The sequence below is a fragment of the Geotrypetes seraphini genome, chromosome 1 (assembly GCF_902459505.1).
Source record: "Geotrypetes seraphini chromosome 1, aGeoSer1.1, whole genome shotgun sequence".
Taxonomy (NCBI): domain Eukaryota; kingdom Metazoa; phylum Chordata; class Amphibia; order Gymnophiona; family Dermophiidae; genus Geotrypetes; species Geotrypetes seraphini.
The window spans coordinates 192985261-193011019 of record NC_047084.1 but is presented as its reverse complement, the minus strand read 5'-3'; the positions used below and the strand labels follow the sequence as shown (position 1 = coordinate 193011019).

General features: G+C 44.9%; 2 protein-coding genes across 5 annotated transcripts in view; one reads left to right on the top strand and one right to left on the bottom strand.

Annotated features, from left to right (window-relative positions):
• LOC117359779 (deoxycytidylate deaminase-like) overlaps positions 1 to 11332 on the bottom strand; it is a 108692-nt gene extending 97360 nt beyond the window's left edge. The window contains exon 1 of one of the 2 annotated variants that reach the window (XM_033943022.1): positions 11253 to 11332. The gene's annotated coding sequence lies outside the window, so the exon portion shown is untranslated. Of the gene's footprint in view, positions 1 to 10681; positions 10799 to 11252 lie in introns of those variants that run through there. The other variant, XM_033943032.1, reaches the window with a different exon arrangement.
• Positions 11333 to 12752: 1420 nt separating this feature from the next.
• Positions 12753 to 25759, top strand: part of DCTD (dCMP deaminase) — a 50156-nt gene continuing 37149 nt past the window's right edge. The window contains exons 1-2 of one of the 3 annotated variants that reach the window (XM_033943002.1): positions 12753 to 12830; positions 20905 to 21016. In XM_033943002.1, coding sequence (XP_033798893.1) covers positions 12790 to 12830; positions 20905 to 21016 — 153 coding nt within the window. In that variant the 5' untranslated portion in view covers positions 12753 to 12789. The other 2 variants (XM_033942993.1, XM_033942985.1) reach the window with 2 other exon arrangements.

Genomic DNA, 25759 nt, shown 5'->3' with positions numbered 1-25759 from the left:
ACTCATGCATTATAATATAATGAGATGTCCTCAGATAGAAAACTCACCTGTGTTGACAGTCAATAACTCTGTGCTGTCTCAAAGGTGATCATGTAAGTTTTTATTATTCATAGGGCTAATCTCAACTTTCAGTGGCAGCAGACATTCACTAACAGTGGAAGTGACGTGCTCCCAGTGAAGGCATATTCCCATCGTTGGAGTAGCTCACTCAAGTCCCTGAGGCAGTTGATTATGAAACCGGCTGCATTGGGTGTCTCCTGAGGGGAGCATTTAAACGTGATTGTTTTAACAGCTATATACTCGAATATAAGCTGATCTGACTATAAACCAAGGTGACTCTTTTCCTGCCAAAAAGGAGGACAAAGTAAATTTAATTCTTCTTTTACATATGCTGCTCTTATTTGGAATGATTTTACCTATAAAAATAAGGACAGAAGTTAGTTATTGGAAAATTCATAGAATGTTGAAAAAAAAAAAAAAAAAGAGTTATATGATCGATTGTAAAGTTAGTAGTTTTTGTTAAAGAATTGTAAGGACATCTTTTTATCCAAGGAATTGCATTTTACCATATAATTTTTATGGTTTCTTTTTGATGCAAATCACCTTGAACTAAATAGTATTAGAGCGATTCAGAAATCTTAGATTTTTGTGGAATGAATACACTTGTAGGTCAGTAAGAGAAGTTTGAACTGTATGCAGATACAGGGAGCTAATGAAGTGACTTCAGGAGAGGGGTAATGTGGGCATAGTGACATTGGCAGAATATGAGGCGTGCAGCAGAGTTCTTAACAGACTGAAAGGGAGAAAGTTGGTTTAGTGGAAGGCCAGCGAGAAGTAGGTTGCAGTAGTCTAGGCAAGAGGTCTTAGCACTGCGCTCAGAAAGGAAGGGTCTGGTTTTAGCAATATTGTACAGAAAAACGACAGATTTTGGCAGTCTTTTGGATATGTGAAGAGAAGGGAAAGATGAGTCAAAGATCAAGGTTGTGAGCCGATAAGACAGGGAGCCTGAGGGTGTTCACAGAAATAGAGAACAGGGGAAGAGGAGAAACAGGTTTAGGTGGAAAGATAAGGAGCTCAGTCTTGACCATGTTTAATTTTAGATGGCAGTGAGACATCCAGGTAGTGATGTCAGACAAGCAGACTGAAACATCGGACTGAATGTCAGTCAAGATTTCAGGTGTAGAGAAATAGATCTGCAAGTCGTCAGCATAGAGGTAATACCGAAAGCCATCTGAGGAGATTAGTGCACCAAGGGAAGAAGTGTAGATGGAAAAAAGAAGTGGTTCCAGGACAGAGCCCTCAGGTACACCAATTGACAGCAGGATGGCTGTAGAGGAGGATCCACCACAGCATACACTACAGGTGCAATGGGAAAGATAGGAAAAAAACCCATGATATAACAAGAGTCCTGAAATCCAAACGAAGGCAGCATATCGATGAGTAGGTGGTGATTTACTTTGTCAAAAGCTGTGGATGGAAGACAGGAAAGATCAAGAAGGATGAGGACGGAGTAGAGGCCTTTAGATTTAGCCAGGAGCATATCATTGGAGACTTTCGTAAGGGTAGTTTCTGTAGAATGGAGATGGTGAAAGCCCGATTGAAGTGGGTCAAAGATAGCCTGAGATGAAAGAAAGTCAAGACAATGGTGGTAAACAGCACATTCAAGTAGCCTGGATAAAAAGGGAAGGAGGGAGACAGGATATCCTGCTCCAGCCTTCCACCCACTTCCATCTTTAATCTACTACCCATTGCCATATTTCCATTCCCTGTAACACTATCCTCCTCTCAATAATATTAATTTTCTTGTCACCCCACCCTCCTTGGCTTTTCCCACATGATTCCACTATTTTAGTCCAGTGTCTGACCCCCAACCTCATATCTGACATCACCCACCCCAAAGCCTCTTTCTGTCCCTTCTCTTTCCCCTCCATCTCCTTCTCCACTAGTCTAGCATCTCTCTCTCTCACTCCCTTCTGCCTTTGTATCCAACATCTCCTTCTTGTGCATTTCTCTTTCCCTCTCCTCCACTCTCATATTCAACATCACTCCCTCTTTTCTCTCTACAATTGTCCACCATCTCTATTTCTCTCCCTAGTATCCCAGGTCTATCATCTCTTATCATCCCTCCCCTCCACCACTATGTCCAACATACCTATTGGGCTCATCCCCATCTTCCCTGTGCATCTTTCTCCTCCTTCGTGATCCAACATTTCTTCCTCTCTCATTCTTCATCTATACTGTGCAGCATCTCTCCCCATCCCAACAATTTTCCCTCTCTCCCCCAATCCATAAAGCATCTCTCTCCTTCGCTATCTTCAGCTCTATGCCCAACAATTTTCTCTCTCTCCTTCCTCTATGCAGCATCTTTCAAAGGGTCACTGGCAGCAAGTACGAACTATTATATTGTGACCCAGAAGCCTTCCTCCCACTGCATTCATCCCCCCCCCCCCATATCTCTAATGCACCTTCCAATTTATAGCCTGGTAGGAACACAGTGCAGGAAAGGCTTTTGGATCAGCCAGCAGCACTGGTAATGATCCTTACATGCTGCCAGCAACTCTTTGAAGACAGCGGTGAGAGCCTAACTTCCTCCCCAATGCCAGTATTGTCAAGGGTGAACCACTGCTGGCTGGGCCCAGGCTCAGCTGTGACTATACCCCTGCTAAGCCTATTGCACACAAAAGTTAAAACAATAAATATGGTAGAGCTACAATGTGTACTAGAATACCAGTGTTAAAAAACTAGTTAAAAACATTTAAAATATTCTTTTAAAAATCACAGCTGTGCTTATCTAAGCTTTCTTACATAAACTACAAAATATGTGTACAATTTTGTGATAGTGTATCTTTTAGATTACTAGTACAATCTTCCATCCTGTCTGTTCTGGACTATTGCAATATAATGTATCTGGGATCTCACAAAAAACTTCTAAAGAGATTGAAACTTATTCAGAACACAGCAGTTTGTTTGATTTTCAGCTTGAAAAAAAGCATGACCATGTTACTCCATTTTACCAACAGTTGCATTGGTTGCCTTTTGAGGCAAGAATATTGTTCAAGTTCAGTTGTATTTGTTTTAAGACCTTATTTGGTCTGGCTCCTATTTACCTGTCTTCATGTTTTGAATGATATAAACCAAACAGGATCACTCGAGGACACTATCTGTTCGTTTATCCAATCATAAAATCTTGCCGATAAGAAATTTCTTGACAAACTATTTGCATTTCAGGCAGGCAAAATGAATTAATGGTTATGTACCATTATTTTTTCAGGCTTATTCTTATGTCTTTTAGGAAGCTTTGAAAACAGATCTGTTTGGTAAACTTGTAAATTGAACATAAGAACATAAGAACATAAGAACTGCCATCTCCGGATCAGACCTTTGGTCCATCAAGTCCGGCGATCCGCGCACGCGGAGGCCCTGCCAGGTGTACCCTGGCGTAATTTATAGTCCATCATATCTTTATATGCCTCTCTTAAGGAGATATGCATCTAGTTTGCTCTTGAAGCCTAGGACGGTCGATTCCGCAATAATCTCCTCTGGGAGGGCATTCCAGGTGTCAACCACTCTCTGAGTGAAGCAGAACTTCCTGACATTAGTCCTGAACCTGTCCCCCCTTAGCTTCATTTCATGTCCTCTAGTCCGTGTCAAATTGGACAATGTAAATAATCTTCTCTGCTCTATTTTGTCGATTCCTTTCAGTATTTTGAAGGTCTCGATCATATCCCCACGCAGTCTCCTTTTCTCTAGGGAGAACAATCCTAGTGTTAAGTCTATCCTCGTATTCCAGTTTCTCCATACCCTTCACCAGTTTTGTTGCTCGTCTCTGCACCCTCTCCAGCAGTTTTATATCCTTCTTTAGGTAGGGAGACCAATGTTGGACGCAGTATTCCAAGTGTGGTCTGACCATTGCCCTATAAAGCGGCATTATAACTTTCTCCGATCTACTCGAGATTCCTTTCTTTATCATGCCCAACATTCTATTTGCCTTCTTTGCCGCTGCCGCGCATTGTGCCGACGGCTTCAGGGTCCTATCTATCAGTACACCCAGGTCCTTTTCTTGTTCACTCTTCCCCAGAGTTGCACCTGACATTGTATACTCGTATTCCTTATTCTTATTGCCTAAATGCATTACCTTGCATTTCTCCACATTGAACTTCATCTGCCATTTCTCCGCCCATGTTTCTAACCGACACAAGTCGCTCTGGAGTTCCTCTCTATCCTCCTGCGATCTGATTGCCCGGCATAGTTTTGTATCATCTGCAAACTTGATGATCTCACTGGTTGTTCCTTCCTCCAGGTCATTGATATAAATATTAAAAAGGATCGGCCCAAGTACCGAGCCCTGGGGTACACCACTAGTCACTTTCTCCCAGTCGGAGAACTTCCCATTTATGCCCACTCTCTGCTTTCGGTTTTCCAGCCATTTGCCTATCCACCTTTGTATATCCCCCTCTATGCCATGGCTTTGTAGTTTCCTGAGAAGTCTTTCATGTGGAACTTTGTCGAACGCTTTCTGGAAGTCCAAGTATATTATGTCCACCGGCTTCCCACTATCAATTTGCTCGTTCACGGTCTCAAAAAATTGGAGTAAATTCGTCAAACATGATTTCCCTTTCCTGAATCCATGTTGACTGGGTTTCATCAAGTCGTGTGCGTCCAAGTGCCAGACTATGCTATCCTTGATCAGTGCTTCAACCATCTTGCCGGGGACAGACGTAAGACTCACAGGCCTATAGTTGCCCGGTTCCCCTCTCGATCCTTTTTTAAAAATTGGCGTGACGTTCGCTATCCTCCAGTCGTCCGGTATCTGTCCAGTTCTGATTGTCAGGTTTGCAAGTTTTTGCAATAACTCTCCGATTTCAACCTTCAATTCCTTTAAGACTCTCGGGTGAATTCCATCCGGTCCAGGGGATTTGTCACTTTTAAGTTTGTCGATCTGATAGTATATCTGGTCTAAGTCCACTTCAACTGTGGTGAGGCTGTCTTCTATTTCTCCTGCAAACACTTTCTCCGCTTCAGGTATTGTTGAGGTGTCCTCCTTCGTAAAGACGGACGCAAAGAAGGAATTTAGTTTGTCTGCGATTTGTTTATCTTCCTTGATGTACCCTTTTCTTCCCTGGTCGTCCAGGGGTCCCACTGCTTCTTTTGCAGGTTTTTTCCCTTTCACGTATCTAAAGAAGGGCTTGAAGTTTTTGGCCTCCTGGGCTATTTTTTCCTCATACTCCTGTTTGGCATCCCTCACCGCCTTGTGACATTTCTTCTGATCATCTTTATGTTTGTTCCAGGCTTCGGTTGTCTTTATGCATTTCCATTTTTTGAAAGAGTCCTTCTTTTCTTTTATGGCTTCCTTCACCTGTATGGTAAGCCATGCCGGTTCTCTTTTGCTCTTTGTTCTCCGATCTTTGGAAATCCTCGGAATGTAGAGATCTTGTGCTTCTGTGATAGTATTTTTCAGTAGGGACCATGCCTGATCTACCGTTTCAAGTTTGTCCACCATCTTCTCGAGTCGTTTTTCTACCATGGCTCTCAATTTTGATTGGCAAACTGTATACTGATATTTAAAAATGTTTATTTTAATTTGATCTTAATGTATTTTTAAATCAATTGTATTTTGTTCACTGATTGTACAGTTCTTCTACATGTGAACCGCCCAAAACTATGTGGTGTGGTGGTATACAAAAATAAAAATAATTATTATATTGCAGGATTCAAAGCAAACACCTTTTTATTTTTGGAAAAATCATTTCTTCAAATGTCTCTGCAACTTTCACCCAAAATGACAGATAAGTCGAATTTTCTTTCGCTCCAAACCTACTTCTTGATTTTGAATGATTCTTTGTAGTAATTTTCTTCTATTTATATTTCTGCTCTCTTCTGAGAGGATTACTAAAATTAAAGAAATCTGACATCCTGGATGAAACAGGAAAGTATGGATATTACTTTTTAAGGCTTGAGTACTCAAAACTTTTTGTAAAATGTTTTTCTTATTAATATATGCACACTGTTTTATCTTCAATACTTATTTCTCTCCTCTTCCCACTCCCAGTGCTCTCATGATGATAGCTAGTTCACACTCTGGACTGAGAATAGGACCAGGACTTCAGAATCTGTCACTTCAATAAATCAGATACAGTAGTTCTCTTTTTGACTTTTATAAAATAGGGAGCAATTGAAGCAGACTTATCTCCCTAGCAATGTATGTACTCTAATTGTGTTCATGACCCTATTTGTGAAAACTAGCCATTTCCCCCAAATTAATGAATAATTGGCTTTTCCCTACCTAAAAGATCTCCCCACCAGCCCTCAGGGTTGTTTCTTCCTTTCAGATTTTTAAATTAATTTCCTTTTGGGCAGTGCAAAAATTGAATTAATGCTTCACTGCTAGTATCAGGCTCTCCACTTGCTTTCCATTTGAGGAAAGAAATTAGATGTTGCTAAGTGTATTGAAGGTGAAAGGACAAGAGACTTCTCTAATGCTAAACTCTCTTGCTTGCTAGCACATCACTCCAGCAGCATTCTGTCCCTTTTACCACAAAATTCCCAACTGTTACAATGAAACTTTTGCCAGTATATTTATTCCTGCATCAGTGCCATCATGCCCACTACCACACAGCCAGCATGAGCCCTCATGTTCTCTATTCAAATTACACAAAAAGAACCACTCTCCAAACACTCCTACTTACACATACATAATTATTATTTTTAAAAAGTGCTAACTCTCTTGTGCACAAGCCCCTGTGCATGCAGTAGCACCTGTCAAATCAGTACTGCAGTATGTTGCAACGCTTACTCCCTTAACATCTTGCCAAGGTCCTCCCTGTCTGCATACACACATCACTGTGCCAGCCTGGCTTGCTAGGAGCAATTAGTACACAAACACTTTGCTTTATTGTTTGCCTCACACCAACCAAAAAATATAGCCGTGGCTTACCTGAGCCAGCTGCCATAGGCATCAGTTTGTTTTCTCAAGGCCTGCTTCTGCCCATGTCTAGGGAAAACTTGAGCGTTCCTCTTTCTCCCTCAAGGACCTCTCCAAAATAAACCCAGCTTCGGTAGAAATAAGTCTTTCCTGCGAGTCCCACCCCTATGACTCAACCCTGAGCTCCATAGCCCAGTGCATGCTGGGACATGTAGTTCCACATACCTCCTGCTACCTGGAGGTATAACATTTGCATGGGAGAGAGAAAAGCCCTTAATCTGTTGCATACGCCCCTCAGCTCATCTTTAATAGCGTGAGTGCCTGCTTTTACCAGGGGCCCCTTTCCCCAAGGGTGGAGGGTAAGACATTCCCAGGACACTTAGGACATTATCCACTATTCTGAATCGCCAAGACCAACCCCGACTGTACTCTCCATGTCTCATGCATACATCAAGTTTAAGTTTCAAATTTTATTAAAATTGTGATTCAATTGCAATTCAAAAGCGATGTACAGGTAAAAAGGGGAAATCCAACATATTTAAATATTCCAAAAAACAAAGACATTAACAAACTTACACACGAGGAAAGTGGGGAGAACTACAATGCATATAGAAAAGAAAAACAAAAAAGGTCAAAATGAAAGGAGAGGTAAAAGGTTTCATTGTTTATTTCCTTGTGCTTAGGAGAGCCTTGTAAAATTCAGGTCTTGAAAGCCTCTGTATAGCCAACATTTTAGCATTCCTTTAACCTATTAAGAGTTTTTTCTTCCTTGATGCGAGACGGCAATGCGTTCCAAATTTGTGGTGTTGTAATAGAGAAGACTGGGAACAGGGCACAGCAAGCAGTACCATCGTTTCTCTGGTTGAGCCGATCTCTTCTTCTTCTTATAGTCCATAATAGTCAAGGGGCTAATGGCTGTCAGTCTCTGGGTTCCCTCCCCTGTTGGAGAGTCCCAGATCAATGCGCTCTTTGGCTTTTGACACATTTGACCTTTTGCCACTTTAGCTCTTGGATCTGTAGACTTGAGTTTTGGTTTAAGAGTATGGTTGTCTCTTATAACCAAATCAGAGTCCATTCCTCCCATTACCAGAGCTTGGACGCCATCTCCCTCCATCCAGTGAACCTTGTTATGTCCTGCGGACTAAGATTCTCTCTCATCTGTTGTCATGTACTGGCCTCTTGGTGTAGGGTAGAATTGAACTGCAAACCCCCGTGGGTTTCCACTTCTTGAGAACTCCACTGTGACATTCACCCATACCCCATCTCCAAGCATGCAAGCCTGTCTTAACTCCTTCCAGAATTCTAGAGAGGTTGCCAGGCCCTTCTCTTCAAGGTCACCCTGGGTACTCTCTTCCCAGGTAATCTGTCTTGGCCTAATAAAGGTGTCAGGAAGCCACTTCCCTGGACCTTGGGCTGATTCTTCTTCCATTCAATGAGTCCATCTCTTTCTTAGCTGCTCCTGAATGGCTTGCAGCTCCAAATCTAGTTTTTCTACTTGCTTCTGGCACTCCTGCCCTGTGGCAGTCTTAGTAGCAAGCTGAGCCTGGGTCTCCTCTAGCTTCTGGGACAACACATCATTCTCTTCTTAACCGAGTGCACTCTTGCTGGGTTCTCCCAGCCATCTTTGCCCCCTCCTCCTCCAGGAAGTATATCTCTTGTAACTTTCTTTGGAGCTTGCCATTCAGCTCTTCCAACCCCCTTGACTTGGCTTTCATTGCTTCACAGTTCTGTACTGCTTCTTTAGTCTGGTATACCGCCAGCCTGGCATTGTTGTTGTCAACTCCTGCTGTAGCTGCTCCATTTTGACCTCTGCAATCTCTGCTTTGGCCCGATAGTACACACTCTGGACTATTACAAGGCTGACTTGTTCTCTATGCAGACAATATCACTATAGTTATTCCCTTACATCCCCGACTTCTGAGACAAAGAATCATCTGTCATTTATTTTAAAGCAAATTGAACTATGGATGACCGAATTCAAATTGAAACTTAAACCGAGATAAAACCAAATTTTTTTTGGCGAGCCCAAATGATAAAATTAAAGACTCATCAATTTTTTTGAATGGTCAGGACTTCCCTATTGACTATTCCATAAAAATTCTGGGAGTGACTTTGGACCGACACCTTACTTTAGATGTACACAAGGATTTATTGGTTAGAAAATGCTTCTCCACATTATGGAAACTCAGAACCATCAGAAAATATTTTGATGCAGCCATCGTTCCGTTTATCGGTTCAATCTTCCATTTTAAGCATGCTAGACTATTGCAACATCATTTATTTGGGAACCTTAAAAAAAAACCAAAACCCCTTCAAAGACTCTGAGTTATTCAAAATTTGGCAGTCTGACTGATTTTTGGTTTAAAAAATGGGAACATATATGTCTCTACTATCAAAAACTACACTGGTTGTCCCTGGAAGCAAGAGTTTTGTTCAAATTTTTCTGTCTTTGTTTTAAATCTATATTTGGTCTGGCCCCTATGTACTTGGTTTGGCCCCTTTGTACTTGGTTTCTCAATTTAATTTGGATTGTTCTATTAGACCCACATGTAGAATTCATATGCTCACCTATCAAACAATAAAGACCTGCCGTTATAAAAGATTCCTGGACAGAACCCTCACTTTCCAGGCAGGTAAATGGAATGATTGGCTGGGTAACATTATTATGCATTCCTCATCCTACTTTAGATTTAGAAAATCAGTAAAAATGAAATTGTTTAATTAATTTGTAACCTATGAACTTTAATGTTCTTACTTCTTCTATTCTGCATGCATGTATTTAATGACTTTATATTGCAACTATTTCTCCGATTGTCCTGCACTTCTTGTTGTAAACCGCCTCAAACTATTATGGCTTTGGCGATATACAAGAATAAAATTATTATTAAACTTTTTGGACAATACGTCATTCCTTGCTCCGAGGTTGCCAATTTCTTCATTCAGTTCTTTCACAATTTTATTCTTAGATGCTTCCATCTCAATCAGCTGAGTCTGAACAGCTTTGTTGGCGTCTTGAGCCTCTTCTTTACTTTACTTTTGCCTAAACAACTGGTTTTGGACTTCCACCAGTTGCCTCTGGAGATTTTTCTTTTCCTCACTTAATTTAGCTACATATTCAACTTCAAATAGTTTGTCTTCTAACAGGTCTTTCATTTGGCGCTTAGCCTGTTCTAGCTCAGTAGATAAATACCTAAAATAAAACAATAAATAAATATATTAGATCTGGAGGTGGGCTTTGAACCTCTTCCAGGTTGTCCTCCTGGAGCTCAGTCTTCCTTTCCGGCTAAAACACCATGGCAGATACCCCATTCCAACCTTCAGTGGGCTCCAAATCACATGGTTGACCTGGCTTCTTCTTTGGGCTGTCCCTGGTGCCCCTCACTGGTCTCCTTTCCCTTCTTGGAACTTTTGGGCTGCCATTCTCCCACTCTCCCATGTTTAAAACCTGCTTCTCTTTGCTGGCTGGTCTCTTGACTGCCTCCTGGTTGTCTACTGGCTGCAAGGCACTTAAGCCTTTGTTCTCCTCTAACCCTGCCAGGATTCTATTGCAAGATCAGCCAGGTTTCTTGCCACTCTTGCTCCCAAATTCCCATTTTGGATTCTCAGATTCTGGTCTCTCACCAGTATAACCTGGAGTACTGACTTTTAAAACCATCACTTCCCTGCAGAAATTCCTCTACTTCTATTCCACACTTAAGCAGTAGTCACAATTTCCACAGTAAACACTTGTTTCCTTTTTGGCAGTAAGCTGTACTGTACCTTCATCTAGTAAATCCACTCCAGGATTTCTAACAGTTCCTATTCCTACAACAGCTTCTTTTCTTTGCCCAACTCAAGAAGCTATTCCCAGCTGAATTCAGTGGGGTAATTAAGGCAGCTCTCACTCTCTCACTGCTGCAATGCACAGATGCACTGCTGGCTTAGCAGGTGCCAACAGTGGCTTAATTAGGCCTGTCAGGACGCTGAAGCTGTATATATACAAGCTCTATTCAGGAAAAGGAAACAAAAAGAAACCAAATGCCTGCCTTTACGGCTCTAAATACCTGTTATAAATTCCCTCTCTCATTTCAGCTGGAGCTGATCTCCTTAGGCTGTTCCAAAAAAAGCTTTCTGTATTGAGATCCTAAGCCTCTAAAGACCCCTGGTCAGCTTTTCTGAAGCAGAAGCTAAAAAAAACAGGCAGAAACACCATATGTGGTAGACTAGCCTGGTTTGGCAGGCTAGCCTTGCTTGCTAGGAACAATTAGCATAAAAACATTTTTCACAGAAACAAAACCACTTTGCTTTATTCCTTGCCTCACACCAATCGAAGAATATAGCAGTGGCTTACCTCAGCCAGCTGCTATAGGCATCAGTCTATTTCCCAAGGCCTATCTCTGCCCATGTCTGGGGAAACTTGAGAGTTCCTCTTTCTCTTTCCAGCTTGGGTAGAAATACCTCTCTCCTGTGAGTCCCACCCCTGTGACTTAACACTGAGCTCCATAGCCCAGTGCATACTGGGACCTGTAGTTCCAAATTTAATTAGCATCTCCTGCTGCCCTGGAATATATTTGCATGGGGGAGGGAAAACCCCTTAATCTGTTACACAACCTCTCTCTCCTGAGAACTTCTGTCCAAATTGCCAGATAGCTTTCCTCTTACATCTCTCCACTATGGGCACTCAGGAACCCCAACACAAGTTCTTTCTTCCTTCTAACATTTTTTCAATTCCTCTGGAGCTTCCCCTGTCTTGTCAATCTAGTACTGTCCCTCAACTACAGTCATTCGGAACATCCTGACCCCTTGGCTATGTTGCCAAAGCCTATTATGAAAAGGCATATACTCTTGAGCCTGCTACTTTGCTGCAGTTATATCTTGCCAGGGCCTCAGATGAAGAGGCACACTCCTGGTGAGCTTCTCAGCCACCAGCAAGAATGTGTAGCTAAATGTGCATGTACCGGCTATTCCTCCAATTCTCCCCGGTCATGGCACTGAAAAGTGCCACACACCCTCTAGCCAACTTTGTTACCACTCTCCCGCCAGGCCTAAATCTTGCTGGAACTGGAGTGTCCACAGCTATTACTCTTATTAACACTTTCAGGTCTACAGTTCACTTATGGCTCTACTTCCTGCAGATCAAGTACTGGTGCTCTCTCTCTCTATCCATCCAGGGCAGTACTGACTTTACTCTGCTCTGGGAACTCCCAGCTCCCTACTCCAGCTTGATCATTCATGAGGCAGCCATTATAAGTCTATAGATGCGTTAGCGTTTAGCATGCGCTAAAACACTTAGCACATCTTTGTAAAAGAAGGGGGTTTGTGCAGGTCGGTCAAGTAGGTGCCTTGACACACAGGCTGCCCCTTGGCTACAGACTTCTGACCTTGAGCTCTCCTGCAGCCAGAGATTTCCCAGAACTGGGAGCCTCTGCTGCACAGAAAAGCCTCAAGATTGGATAGAACCCCCCCTCCCCTCCCCCCACACACTCCAAATAAAGGAAAAATAAACAAACACAGGAGACAGGCTCCTACCATCAAACATGTAGAGTAGGGGTGCCCAAAACATCAATCGCGATCTACCGGTCGATCACAAAGGCAATGCCGATAGATCGCTAAGCCAGTGTTCTACCTAGCATCTTTAGCATCTTTTAGCCGGGTGCTCTGCCCAGCTAATTTAGGTGAGCACCCGGCTGTCTTGCTCAGATGACGCCGTTCTTCCTTCTGGACCTACCACAGTTGAAAGTTAATTAGGGCAGCCTGCAGAGTAAACGTAGCAGGCTGCCATTGGCCTCTGTAGCACGTTCCCTCTGCCGAGGTTCCGCCCCTGACGTTAGAGGAGGTGCGGAACCACGGCAGAGAGAACTTTCTACAGAGGCCGACGGCAGCCTGCTATGTTTGCTCTGCAGGCTGCCGTAATTAACTTTCAACTGTGGTAATTAGGCCCAGAGGGAAGAACAGAGACGAGGAGAGTTGCATTCAAGAGGTCTGAGGTCCTGACAGTCACTGTGTGCGGGAAACAGTAGAGATAAGGCTATGCCCATCACGATGGCTCCGGTGGGATGGGGGTTGCCTTAGAGACGCTGGATCGGGGGGGGGGGGGGGGGAAACAAAAGGACCTTAAGGAGGGAGGGGGAAAGCAGCCTTGAACCAAAAGCCTTGAACCAAAAGGGAGGAAGAAGACAGGGCAGATCCTGGACTACTAGAGGAGTTAGAGAAGGGAAACACCCTGAACCGAGGAAAGAGAGATGCCAGGCCCTGGGGAGGGGGATGACAGAGCGAGAGAGACAAAGACCTGAACCAAAGGTGGGAGGACTCAAAATGTTAGCAGAAGGAAGATAGAGGAGAAACCTGAAACGAAGGGGAGGCAGAAGAGAGGGGGACAGATGTTGGACTATGGAAGGTGCAGACAGAGGGGGAAAGACCCTGAGGAAGAACAGAGAGATGCACAATCATAACAGAGGAGGGAGACATGTTGCCAATAGGGGTGGAGAGAGGAAGAAAAGTTGGACTTCTGGATGGACAGAGAGAGATGTTGGTTGGGGAATGGAACTAGGTCTGGAGGATGGTAGAGGTGCACACAGTATATATAATAAATATGGGGGGTCTTTTACTAAGGCACGCTAGCCAATTTAGGTGTGCTAAATGCTAATGTGTCCATAGAATATAATGGGCGCATTAGCACTTAGCGTGCACTAAATCGGCTAGCGCACCGTAGTAAAAGAGGGGTTAGATGTTTAGTATTTTTATTGTTGGTAGATCATTTTGACTTGGTCATTTTAAAAGTAGCTCGCAAGCCCAAAAAGTGTGGGCACCCCTGAAGTAGAGAAACAAACTGAGGAACTAGAGAACAGCCCAGAGCGATGGGGGCGGAGCAAAAAATTCTAATGAGAATCTCCACAATTTTTCCGAATAGATTGACCACCCGAAGGACGTCACTGAAGTGGTTTTAGACACGCCTGGTGCCCGCGCGAGAAAAGCCTCACTCGTTAGTCTTCAGTAATGAGCTAACTTCTGTTATCCAATTAGAAACGTTGCGCCGGAAAAACTTGTGAAATCACATCCTAATACGCGAAAAACTGCTAATCCCCGCCCCCTGCTAGGAGCGTACAGGCGTCGGACTGGAGCTAGACACCACCGGGGAGGAGGTACAGTCCAGGTGGGAGGAGCTTGGGCTGCAAAGCGTGGCAAAGACATAGAGCAAGTTTGAGTTGTGACTGTAGGAGTACACGGTGTTCTTTGAAAATGAGTGAAAAGCAGATTTCTGGCACCAGTCCTGCTGGCGATGGCGGGAGGTAGGGTTTGCACTGTTCCCCGTCATCGGAAGTCAGCTGCCGTGGTTCCGCTTGCATTAATCGGCCTCTGCTTAGGGGCTGGAACGGGCATGGCTGCGTACAGTTCAGTGCTGGTCATCTCCGATCTTCTTCGTATCGCCTGATGCTGTATAAATTAGATTCAGTCTTTTTATATTGCTGCGGACCACCTTCTGTCTGGCAGGCAGGCTCCACTTAAACCTCAGTATGCTAAAGAACAGCCTCGTCCTTGGCTTCTGCAGACTAGCACGATTACCCCTCTGGAAGTTTTCACAGTTGGGTATCCTTTGGCTTAGATGTTTGTATAGCTTGGAGGAACATTTTTCTGATTTTGTGAAAGACGGCCAGAGTTGTATACTGAACAAATTGCTAATATGAAACAATACAGAGATTCAGTTAGTTGTATTGGGCCTGGAGAGGTTAGCTTTCTTCAAGTTGATGCATTTCTTTTTATTCAACAGTAATGTTTATATGATGTAGTACAGTATATACTGTATCTTTCCAGATCGTATTGACCTTTTATTTAGGTGTGTAATGTTACCTATCCAGGTGAGAATATGATCAGTTTTTACTAACTTCATATTTTCCTATCTTATTTCACAACTATAAAATATATCAAAAAGTGAATTGATATTTTTACTCTTTCAAAAAATACAAAGACTAGGGGACACGGCATACCTGGCGGGATGAGAACTAGGGAAGAGCACCCCTTTTCTGGCCGGAGCATCTCATTTAGGAGTTGGGAGGGTAAATGGAGCAGGTGAGGCCATCGGCTCTGCTGGTGCCCCACCCCATAATAATAAGTTGACGCCAGAGGAGGTGGAAGCTAGAGGGACCCCAGCCCTGTGACTGCTCCAGCACCCCCAACTCTCTGCAGCTGGGCTGGGTCCCTGTTGGTATATTACAGAGGGGGACACTAAATGAAGTTGCATGGAAATACTTTTAAAACAAATAGGAAGAAATATTTTTTCATTCAAAGAATAGTTAAGTTTTGGATTCTGGAACATGGGAAGGATGTAGTAACAGCAGTTAGCATATCTGGGTTAAAAATAAAAGAGAGCTTTGGACAAGTTCTTGGAGAAAAAGTCTATAGTCTTGCTATTGAGAAAGATATGGGGGAAGCTTCTGATTGCCCTGGGATTCGTAGCATGGAATTTTGCTACTATTTGGATTTCTATCGGGTACATGAGACCAGGATACTAGGTTAGATGGACTCAGTATGGCTATTTTTATGTTAAGTGTTATGTGATACACTACAACTGGGTTTGACTAAACTGGGTTTGTAGGCGTGTCCTTGTGTCTGTATGGTCCCAGAAAGTACATGAAAATCTTCTTCCTTCAGATCTGAGTAATGCATTTTTACAAAACGGTATGTTATGGACAATCTTTCTTAAAAATAGCATGTCATAAATATCAGTTTGAGCATATGGCCTTACAAGATTTCTTGGTGGTAGTAAGTATATAAACAGTACGGAGACAAAGGGCTAGATTCATGAACCTTCCCGATTGGGCCCGATCCGGGCAGGTCCGATGAATTCTCTAAACGCCAATATGCAGATGGGGGCGATTGGAGGAATGCCCCCATTTGCCTGCCCGGATTGCTTGATAGTGATCCCAGCATATGCGCAGACCATCTGTAGATGGACCTCTGGGCCGGCAGAGTTTTGTGTTTGTTTTTTTATTTTTCTAGGGCAGAGGGAAGGGAATCTTTTATGTGAAACTGGCGGAGAAAGCCGGGCTCGGCCAGCGGCTTAATATTCTTTTGCAGGATGCCTTTACTTCCTCCCTGGGCCAACACACACAGGCCAAGTGCCCCTTAGCTTTATCGGTGGGGTCTGATCCCATCACCGAGTCACACAAGACACTCAAGTTGGTAAAGCCATCTGTGGCATAGCCAAAACTAGCAGACAGGAAACCAAAAGCGGCGCCCAGCAACTTCAGGCCAGTACTGAAAACACTCCCCATGTCAGCAGCAGCATAGATTATTTTTAATTTTTTTTAAATTGAGCCCGTGGTTTTAACCCGCTTAAAGCCCGCGGGTTAAAACCACAGGCTCGCAGGGCAGGGCGGGGCAGAGCAGGGCGGCATTCAGGGTGAGCAAGCAGGAGACAAGAGATCTGGGCAGAGCAGGAGAGATTGCAGAGCAGGGCAGAGAGCAGGGTCGGAAAGACGTTTTCGATTGGTCCCCAACAGTCGCTTCTTCAGTTGATCTGCAGCCCGGTCGGATATAAAATTTTGTGTTTTGAATCGCGTCCCTGCCTACTGTGCATGTGTTTCACCTCATTTGCATGCACGGATTCGAAGCGGATCACAGGAGAGGAAAGTGAATAGTGCAGGAGGGAAATCGGGTTGCAAACCGGTCGCTACACAATCGGTTTGCTTTGTGAATCTATGTACCTAAGGCCCCGCCCACAGGAGGAGCCTAAGGCACCTGGGCCTATTCCAGATGGCACAGGCGCCTCAGACCCACCTATGGGTGGGGTTTGAGCTGCCTGGGCCAATCCTGCCCCATTCCTGGGATGGCTGGCCTGCCGGACGGGCGGGCTTGGCACCCATCCGTCCGGCCAATGATTTCAAGGTACTGGGGGTGGGATTGGGGGTGGGGGAGATCATGGGTTGGCAGGGGGGGTCTCGCGGGTCGGCGTGGGGGCCGATCGGGGGTTCGGGGGATGAGTGTGTAAGGGGGGGTGCGTTGAGGGCAAGAGGGCCTGGGATCCCTCCTGCCCATATTTTAGTGGGGGTAGGGGGTTCGCCTGTGCATGAGGGGTTGGGCTCCCTCCTGCCTGATCTTGTAATGGGTGGGGTCGCATGGCCAGGAGGGCTTGGGCTCCCTCCTGGCTCGATCGAGTCAGGGGTGCCGCTGGGGCAAGAGGGCTTGGGCTCCCTTTTGCCACAATCGTGTCGGGGAACATCGGGCTGTCGCCGGGGCAAGAGGGCTTGGGCTCCCTCTTGCCCGATCATTGTCGGCGGGGCCAGGAGGGCTTGGGCTCTCTCCTGGCCCGATCGTATCAGGGGGAGGGGTGGATCACTGCAGGAGAGTTTTTGCGGGGGGAAGGCCCTCAGGCTGAGGCCTCCATTGCGCAGACAGTTCCCCTCTTGGGATCTTAATGTGGTCTTGAAGAGCCTGGCCTATGCTCTTTACGAGCCTATTTCAGAGACCACCCTGCTAGACCTTACAGCCAAGATAGTGTTTTTGGTTGCCATAGTCTCAGCAAGAAGAATCTCAGACTTGCAGGCCCTCTCATGCAGGGAGCCATTTCTCCATTTCACTGAGTTGGGTGTTTCTCTGCGTACGGTTCCTTCCTTTCTTCCGAAGGTGGTTTCCGCCTTCCATGTTAATCATGATCTTTGTCTGCCTTCCTTTCAGCCTATGGGTTGGTCAAACAGGATAAACCTTTGTGCAAGCTGGATGTGCGCAGGGCCCTGCTTATCTACCTGGAGAGGACTAATGACTCGAGGCTTTCTGATCTTGACTGGGTAGGTCAGCTTTCAAAGCTTCTATTGCCAGATGGAACTGCATGGCAATTTCTGCTTCCTATATTTCTACTGGGAAACAGTCGCCTCCTGGGTAGATTCTTAGGCTATTTCACCGGATGAAATCTGCAGAGCTGCTACTTGGGCTACTTTTCACAGCGACAGCATGATTTCATTCAATATAAAAATATTTAAAGGGTTCGCAGGCTGAAAAAGCCACCTAACTGAATGAAAAGCTGGTCTCTGGTGTATCATAAATCCTCTGCAGCCAAAGATGTAGATTGTTCAGGAACTGAGGAGTCAGTCTGCTTTGTGAGTCCAGTCTGCTTTGCGAGTCCAGTCTGCTTTGTGAGTCGGTTTCAAGGCAAAAGAGGCACTGCCATTGTATGAGAAGTGTTGCTTCTTCATTGTCTGATCCCGGGTGATTCTACCTGAGATTTGTAGGGCAACTACCTGCTCCATTCTTCATACTTTCATTAAGTTCTAAAGAGTGGGCATTTCAGCAGGAAGGGATATGGCTTTTGGGGTTGCAGTATTATGGGCAGGCTCATCTGTCCCATCCTAGATTTGGGTATGTCCCATCCATCCAGAATGGCACACCTATTGTACTTGAAAGAAAGATTAGGTTCTTGCCTCGATAATCTTCTTTCTTGAAAATAGGTGTATCATTCTGGAACCCCACTCTGCCAGCCTTTCAGTGAGCCTGCTTACTGTCTCAAACAAGAATTTCCAGTTCTCAAAATTAGGTTTTTACACATAAGAACATGCCTCCGTTGAGGCAGACCAGAGGTCCATCTCGCCCAGCGGTCCGCTCCCGCGGCGGCCCATCAGGCCCATTGCCTGAGCAGTGGTCCCTGACTAGCTCTATAGTCTACCTCTACACCTATCTATACCCCTCAATCCCTTTGTCCTCTAGGAACCTATCCAAACCTTCTTTGAAGCCCTGTAACGTGCTCCTGTCTACCACAGCCTCTGGAAGCACGTTCCATGTATCCACCACCCTCTGGGTGAAAAAGAACTTCCTAGCATTTGTTCTAAATCTTTCCCCTTTCAATTTCTCCGAGTGCCCCCTTGTACTTATGGTTCCCCATAATTTGAAAAATCTGTCCCTGTCTACTTTTTCTATGCCCTTCAGGATCTTGAAGGTTTCTATCATGTCTCCTCTAAGTCTCCGTTTCTCCAGGGAGAACAACCCTAATTGTTTCAATCTGTCAGTATATGAGAGATTTTCCATACTCTTTATCAGCTTAGTTGCTCTTCTCTGGACTCCCTCAAGTACTGCCATGTCCTTCTTGAGGTACGGTGACCAGTACTGGACACAGTATTCCAGATGCGGGCGCACCATTGCACGTGGTCGTGGTCGTGATACCCTTCTTAATGATACCCAACATTTTGTTTGCTTTCCTTGAGGCTGTGGCGCACTGTGCCGACACCTTCAGTGTTGTGTCTACAATCACTCCCAGGTCTCTTTCAAGGTTACTTACCACTAGTAGTGATCCCCCCATTTTGTAAGTGAACATCGGGTTCTTTTTCCCCACATGCATGACCTTGCATTTCCCTATGTTGAAGCTCATTTGCCACTTTTTGGCCCACTCTTCCAGTATTGTTAGATCCTTTTGGAAATCTTCGCAGTCTTTGGTGGTTTTAACCCTGCTGCATAGTTTGGTGTCATCCGCAAATTTAATGACCTCACATTTTGTTCCCGCCTCTAGGTCGTTAATGTAGATATTGAACAGGAGCGGTTCAGAACCGACCCCTGCGGAACTCCACTCGTGACCCATTTCCAGTCTGAATAATGGCCCTTTACTCCAACCCTCTGTTTCCTGTCCGCCAGCCAGTTTTTGATCCATCGGTGGACCTCCCCTTGCACCCCGTGGTTCCATAGCTTTTTAAGCAGTCTTTCATGTGGTACCTTGTCGAAGGCTTTTTGGAAGTCAAGGTAAATGATGTCTATAGATTCTCCTTTATCCACCTGGCTGTTTACCCCCTCAAAGAAGTACAATAAGTTTGTGAGGCATGACCTACCCTTGCAGAAGCCATGCTGACTCGACTTTAGCTGTCCATTATTTTCGATGTGTTCACAGATGCTGTCCTTAATCAGCGCTTCCATCATCTTTCCCGGGACCGAGGTCAAGCTCACCGGCCTATAGTTTCCTGGGTCACCCCTTAAACTCTTCTTGAAGATGGGCGTGATATTTGCTATTTTCCAGTCCTCCGCGATCTTTCCAGTTTTTAAGGATAGGTTGCATATTTGTCGAAGTGGCTCTGCTATTTCGTTCCTTAGTTCCTTGAGTACCCTTGGGTGAATGCCGTCCGGACCTGGCGATTTGTCGCTCTTTAGCCTGTCTATTTGCCTGAGGACATCCTCTTGGCTTACCTCTAATTGGACCACCTTATCATCTTGGTCTCCATTTACGATCTCCTCGGGTTCCGGAATGTTGGTTGTGTCTTCCCTCGTGAAGACTGACGTGAAGTCTTGACTTGACTTTAGAAAAAGGAAAATGTGTAAGCACACAAAAAGCGCTGGAGTATGTAGAGCTCCATAAATGTTTTTGCTGGTTGATACTCTCCATTCTTCTTTCATAAATTGTTGTTCTCTGTAGTTTGTTATTAATAGTTTTTATATACTTGTTACAGAGCAGATCAGAATGCATCTGTGTTTTCGGGGATTTCCCTGTGCCCTCTGTTCTTATGCTTTTCTTTGTAGGGGCTATCTCCTGCTTTGGTACAAACTTCAAGGGGGCAGTACAGTATACTGGATAAGGAGGAGGAGTTGAAAACTGTGATTGATACCTTCTGCACAGCTTGCAGATTCAGATTGAATACCCATCCATCCGAAATGACACACCTATTTACAAGAAAGAGATTATCAAGGTAAGGACCTAATCTTTCTATATGGTCACACAATTTCATAGAAGCCATTTGCATAAAATAGCATTTACATAGAAAAACCTTTGTAAAAGTACCCATTTTGTGTGCTGTATCAGTGTTTAAAAAAAAATATTGGAAAGTGCACCCCTCTAGTGTACTGTTTTTGTTTTTTTCATAGTTTTGTTCAGGGACTAGTTATGAAAAGACATGGTAAATTGTCTCAGTGTAAGGGACCCCAGTTGGTGCCATTGCATGGGTGGATATTCAGTCTTTTCTAATGCAGAACCCAGACTGGATCTTTTGGCCTTTCAAGTGGATCTCTTTTTCTTAACTTTTTTTTTTCTTTGACAGGGTTAGAAGTGAAACTGCATGTCAAAAACGAGAAGGCTATTTGGAGTGGCCTGACTATTTCATGGCAGTAGCTGTTTTAACTGCACAGCGAAGCAAAGATCCAAATACTCAGGTAAGCAAAGACAAAACCTTTAGGATCTGCGCATAAGCACCAGCATAATATGTAGAATTTACAGATTATGTGTTTAGAATTTTACTCTTTGCTTTCAGATTTATAGGAAAGCAAGAATTGTCCTGGATAGGAAATCAGTTTAATTTAATGTAATCCCCACAGGGATAAAAGTTTTTTTAAATCATAAAAAAACCCTATCTGGCAAGCTAGCAGGCCCATGGTTCCTAAGCCTGTGCAGGGTCGTCAGGAGCCAAATGGAGCTGCATTGGAGGCTGCGGGACTAGGCTGAGTTGTGATGCTCGGGCCACAATTCTGGTGGCTGGAATGGGGCTGTGGCCACGGTAGGCCATGGGAGTTGACATCGGACAAACGGCATCTGGATGTGCAGTCGGGGAACCTAGGAAGTAGGAGAGGTGCCAGGGAATGGAGGAGTTGAGCTGGAGTGCTGCGGTGAGCCATGGTAATGCTCACCGCAGTAGTTGGACTCTGGGTGTTTTGCAGCTTCTGTGCATACCCAATGACATCATTGCACATGAATGGTGGTGACATCATCAGGCCGCGCATGCACAGGAGGTGTTTAAAGCTGGCCGGGTCTTGCATAGCTGAAGTGAGAGGATTTTACTTCCCGAGAGCCAGGTAAGCACTGTGGGTAAGCTCCCCAAAGATTTGTGGAGCCCAGAATTTTCAGCTGGCACGTATGGGCAACGTTGGGAGCTGGAAAAAAAGAAGGGAGAGGAGGAAGATCCTGTCAAAGTAGGAGCAAAGGTTTTTAAAAAATCTTTGTGGGTTTTTTTTGAGCCAGGGGGTTCATGAATGTAATTTAGTCGGGGACGTCGGCTGCATTTTCCAGCATGAGCTGTGTAGGGAGTTTAGTTCCAGGAGAATTCTAATCTGTCAAGTTAGTCAGTTGGGTGGGTTTCTTGATGTGTAAAGGATGTGTGCTGTGTGGCAGAAGCTATAAAGGTTTTTAAAAGTGGGTCATTCCATGTCAAGTGGCTTGTAGATTCAAATTGATCGCTGCTGCTTCAGCTCCTCCTTCTTTTGCCTGGCCGGCCCATTCATTTCCAGACCTGTTACTGCTTTGCCTAACCCATATTTGGTTACTGAGGAAGGGGCCTCTGTTTTGAAACCCCTCAGGGTTGAACCATGGAAACTGGACTTCAGTTATTGATTTAAGAACTACAAGGACACTTCAGACTTGGTGCTCAAAGAATGAGTAGACCTGAATGCAGCTAAGTACCTGGAATGTCTTTTGATCATTGCTGGTTATCCAATACTTTTTTGGGTCTGCGGGCCTGACACTTGGGGCATCATATGCCATGTGAGCTTGATGTTTCTCTTTGGCATTCCTCACATATTTATGTGAACACTGTTTTCACTAATTGATTTATTTGAGCACTAATTTGCACACGGGAGCGCCCAGATGATGGTGTGCGGCTGACCCGTGATGCGTTGCTGAATGTGCTTCTTGTAAGCACCAGAGATGCTCGTTCGAGTTACTCTTAAGAGCTTTCAACTTCACTCTGAGGGTGCTCCTTTACGATTCATATTATATTAATTAAATTTAGGAAGCCATTGCTCTCACGTGGTATGCTTTGCTTTTTGGCATTCCCTATCACTAGTGATTGTATCTTTTTGGGGATTGCATGTGCCCTGTCTTTTTGGGTTCCTCTCTTATGGTTGCAACGATGATGATTGCATTTTTGGGTTTGAATTTTTTAATGCCAGGTTGAAGAACTAAAAAAGCGAAACAAGAACCTCTGCCATAATCAACCTGATTGGGTGAGGAGTGTAAGGGAGAACCTGGACAACACCCCAGATACAGTCCCGAAAACATATGGGTGGATGGGTGGCTGATACAGTGGTATGTGTTGTTGAGGGTGGGGGGGCGGGGAACAATCTATTTAATTTGCTATTATATTTCATGGCTAAAACCATCTAATATAATAAAATGGTAAGCCGCGCATGCGCACTTCCTATGCGTGCGCCGGTTTTCCGTGAGCTGTAGCGACCCATAGGAAGTGCGCATGCGCGGCTTACGGTCTGCCCTCATGCGAGGCAAGACAAGTGCGCATGCGGGCCCTTCCCTGCTCTCCACCTGCGGAGCGGCGGCTGCTGGCCGCTAGCACCCTCTGCCCTCTCCGTCGCCTCCCGGCTCCAGCGGCGTAGGCAGCACTATAAACACGCTGCTTCGCGCCCTTCTCTACCGATTTCCTCTGCCGCGTCTCTGATGACATCATCGGAGACAGACGCGGCAGAGGAAATCGGCAGTAGAAGGCCGCGAAGCAGCGTGTTTAAAGTGCTGCCTACACGGCTGGAGCTCCGAGGTGGGAGGGTCAGGAGCAGGCCGGATCGGCAACGGCAGTAAAAAAAGGGGGAGGGGCCGAACGGAGCACGGAAGAGAAGGTAAGAGAAGGGAAAGGGTGGGGTGGGGGAAAATGCTGCTACTGCTTCTGCACAGGAAAGAGGGGGGATAGGAGGGAAATGCTGTTGCTGCTGCTGCATAGGGAAGTGGGATGGAAATTCTGCTGCAGAGGGAACTGGTGAAAAATGACAGAAAGAAAGAAAGACACAGGGGCAGGGAGAGGGACAGAAAGACAGACAGAGAAAGGGGGCCAGAGAGAGAGAGTCAGCGGGAGAGGGAAAGGGGGCTGCTTTGGGGGGAGGGGTGTGCTGGGGGGAGACAGAAGGGGCCATGGAGAGATAGGGAAAGGGGGCTGCTTTGGGGGGAGGGGTGCTGGGGATAGACAGCTTTGTTCTGGGGGGGGAAGACAGAAGAGGGCCATGGAGAGACATTTGGGGGGGAGGTGTGTGCTGAAGACAGACAGACATATATTCTAGCACCCATTAATGTAATGGGCTTAAAGACTAGTGATGAATAATACCTCTCCTTCCTTATATCCCTCATGCCAGCATATCTCAGCACACACATACATTTTGAGAAACAAACAAGTGTGAAACCCACTGATTGTACTGATTTTGTTCAGTTGTATTTCAAATTCAAGAAAACAAGTACATTACAAAAATTATAGGGGGACAAGTTTAACATATGCAAAGGTAATGAGGTAACTTTTTAACGGTAACATGATGGTATAAAAAATAAATTAACAGCTACAAACAATATAAAATTATGGACTGTACAATATTTAATGAAAAGGGTAAGATAAGCTACGTAAACTTTAAAACTGTAAACTGGAGATCCAGATGGATGCTGTCCAGAGGTCACCACGATTAATGATGAGCATCTTCCTGCCTGTACACTGCCAATAGGACTGCAAGTTAAAGAAAATAAGAATGAGTGAGGGTTGCAATGTAAGACTGCAAGCCGAGAAAAGAAAGGAAACAGTATGTACTTTGATGTACAGCGTCTCTGGGTTGAGTGGGTGGCCTAGGGAGATGTTGCATGGGCATCAAAGTAGCCAGTCTAACTACAGGTAAAGAAAACATATGAGGTGAGAACATGCGAAGTCTTGTATGTGCGAGATTAGTCTAATTGCAAAGCTCTGTGTCAAAGTGCATACATACCTGGGTTTGATGTGGAAGGACAGGCAGGGAACAGGAGCGGTGACTGCCAACTTGCCATGGTATCTTGTAGACCTGAAAAAGTGCAAAATGATCACGGGTCCCCACATGTAGTGGTTGGATTAGAACAGGTATCTCAAAGTCCCTCCTTGAGGGCCGCAATCCAGTCTGGTTTTCACGATTTCCCCAATGAATATGCATGAGATCTATGTGCATGCACTGCTTTCAATGCATATTCACAGGGCGCCCTCGGCAATCCCAGCCCACAATACCCAGCCCGGGCCCGAGGCAGAGGAGATATCAGAACTCCAAGAATGCAACATGTTCTCTAATGATGCTGGATGGGGTAGAAATAGGAAAGGTAAAAGGGGAAATGGGAATATGGGTAGGTAAAAAGAAGGGAGAAGGGGTGCTGCTGGACAGGGGGAAGGTAAAAGGAAGGGAGAAGGTCTACTGCTGGACAGGTGGAGCAGGAAAGGAGTGCTGCTGGACAGAGGGGAGGTAAAAGTAAGGAAGAAGGGCTACTGCTGGACAGGGGGGAGAGACAGACAGAAAAAAAGGGGGGCAGGGAGAGAGAAAGGGGGCAGAGAGAGAGAGAAAGACAGACATACAAAGAGAAAGAAAGACAGACATACAAAAAGAAAGAAAGAAATGCCTAAGTCTACACATCTATTCTAGCACCCATTAATGTAACGGGCTAAAAAATTAGTGATAAATATATTTACATTGGTGTGATATACAGGCCTCCTTTACAGACAGAAGAAGTGGACAGAGATTTAATAATAGACATTCAGAATCTATCTAAAAAAGGGGACGTTTTACTAATAGATGATTTTAACATGCCGGATGTTAATTGGGGTATCCCTATTGCAGGGTCTTCTAGAAGTAGGGAGATCTTGGATTCTCTACAAGGAGAACTGATCCAGCAGTTGGTAATTAAACCCATGCGGGATGAGGGTCATACTGGGCTTAGTGCTTGCAAATAGGGACAGTGTTTCTGATGTTACAGTGGGTAATTATCTGGCATCCAGTGATCACTGCATGATACGGTTTAATATTAAGACGGATATAGAGAGGGTTCATTCAAAAGTAAAGGTTCTAGACTTTAAAAAAGCTAACTTTGTTCAGGTGGGGGATTACATCAGTTGTCTGGATGGGAGCATCTGGAATGAGTAGAAATGCAGTCGTCAAAACTGAAAGGAGTTATTGTAAGGGCGACAG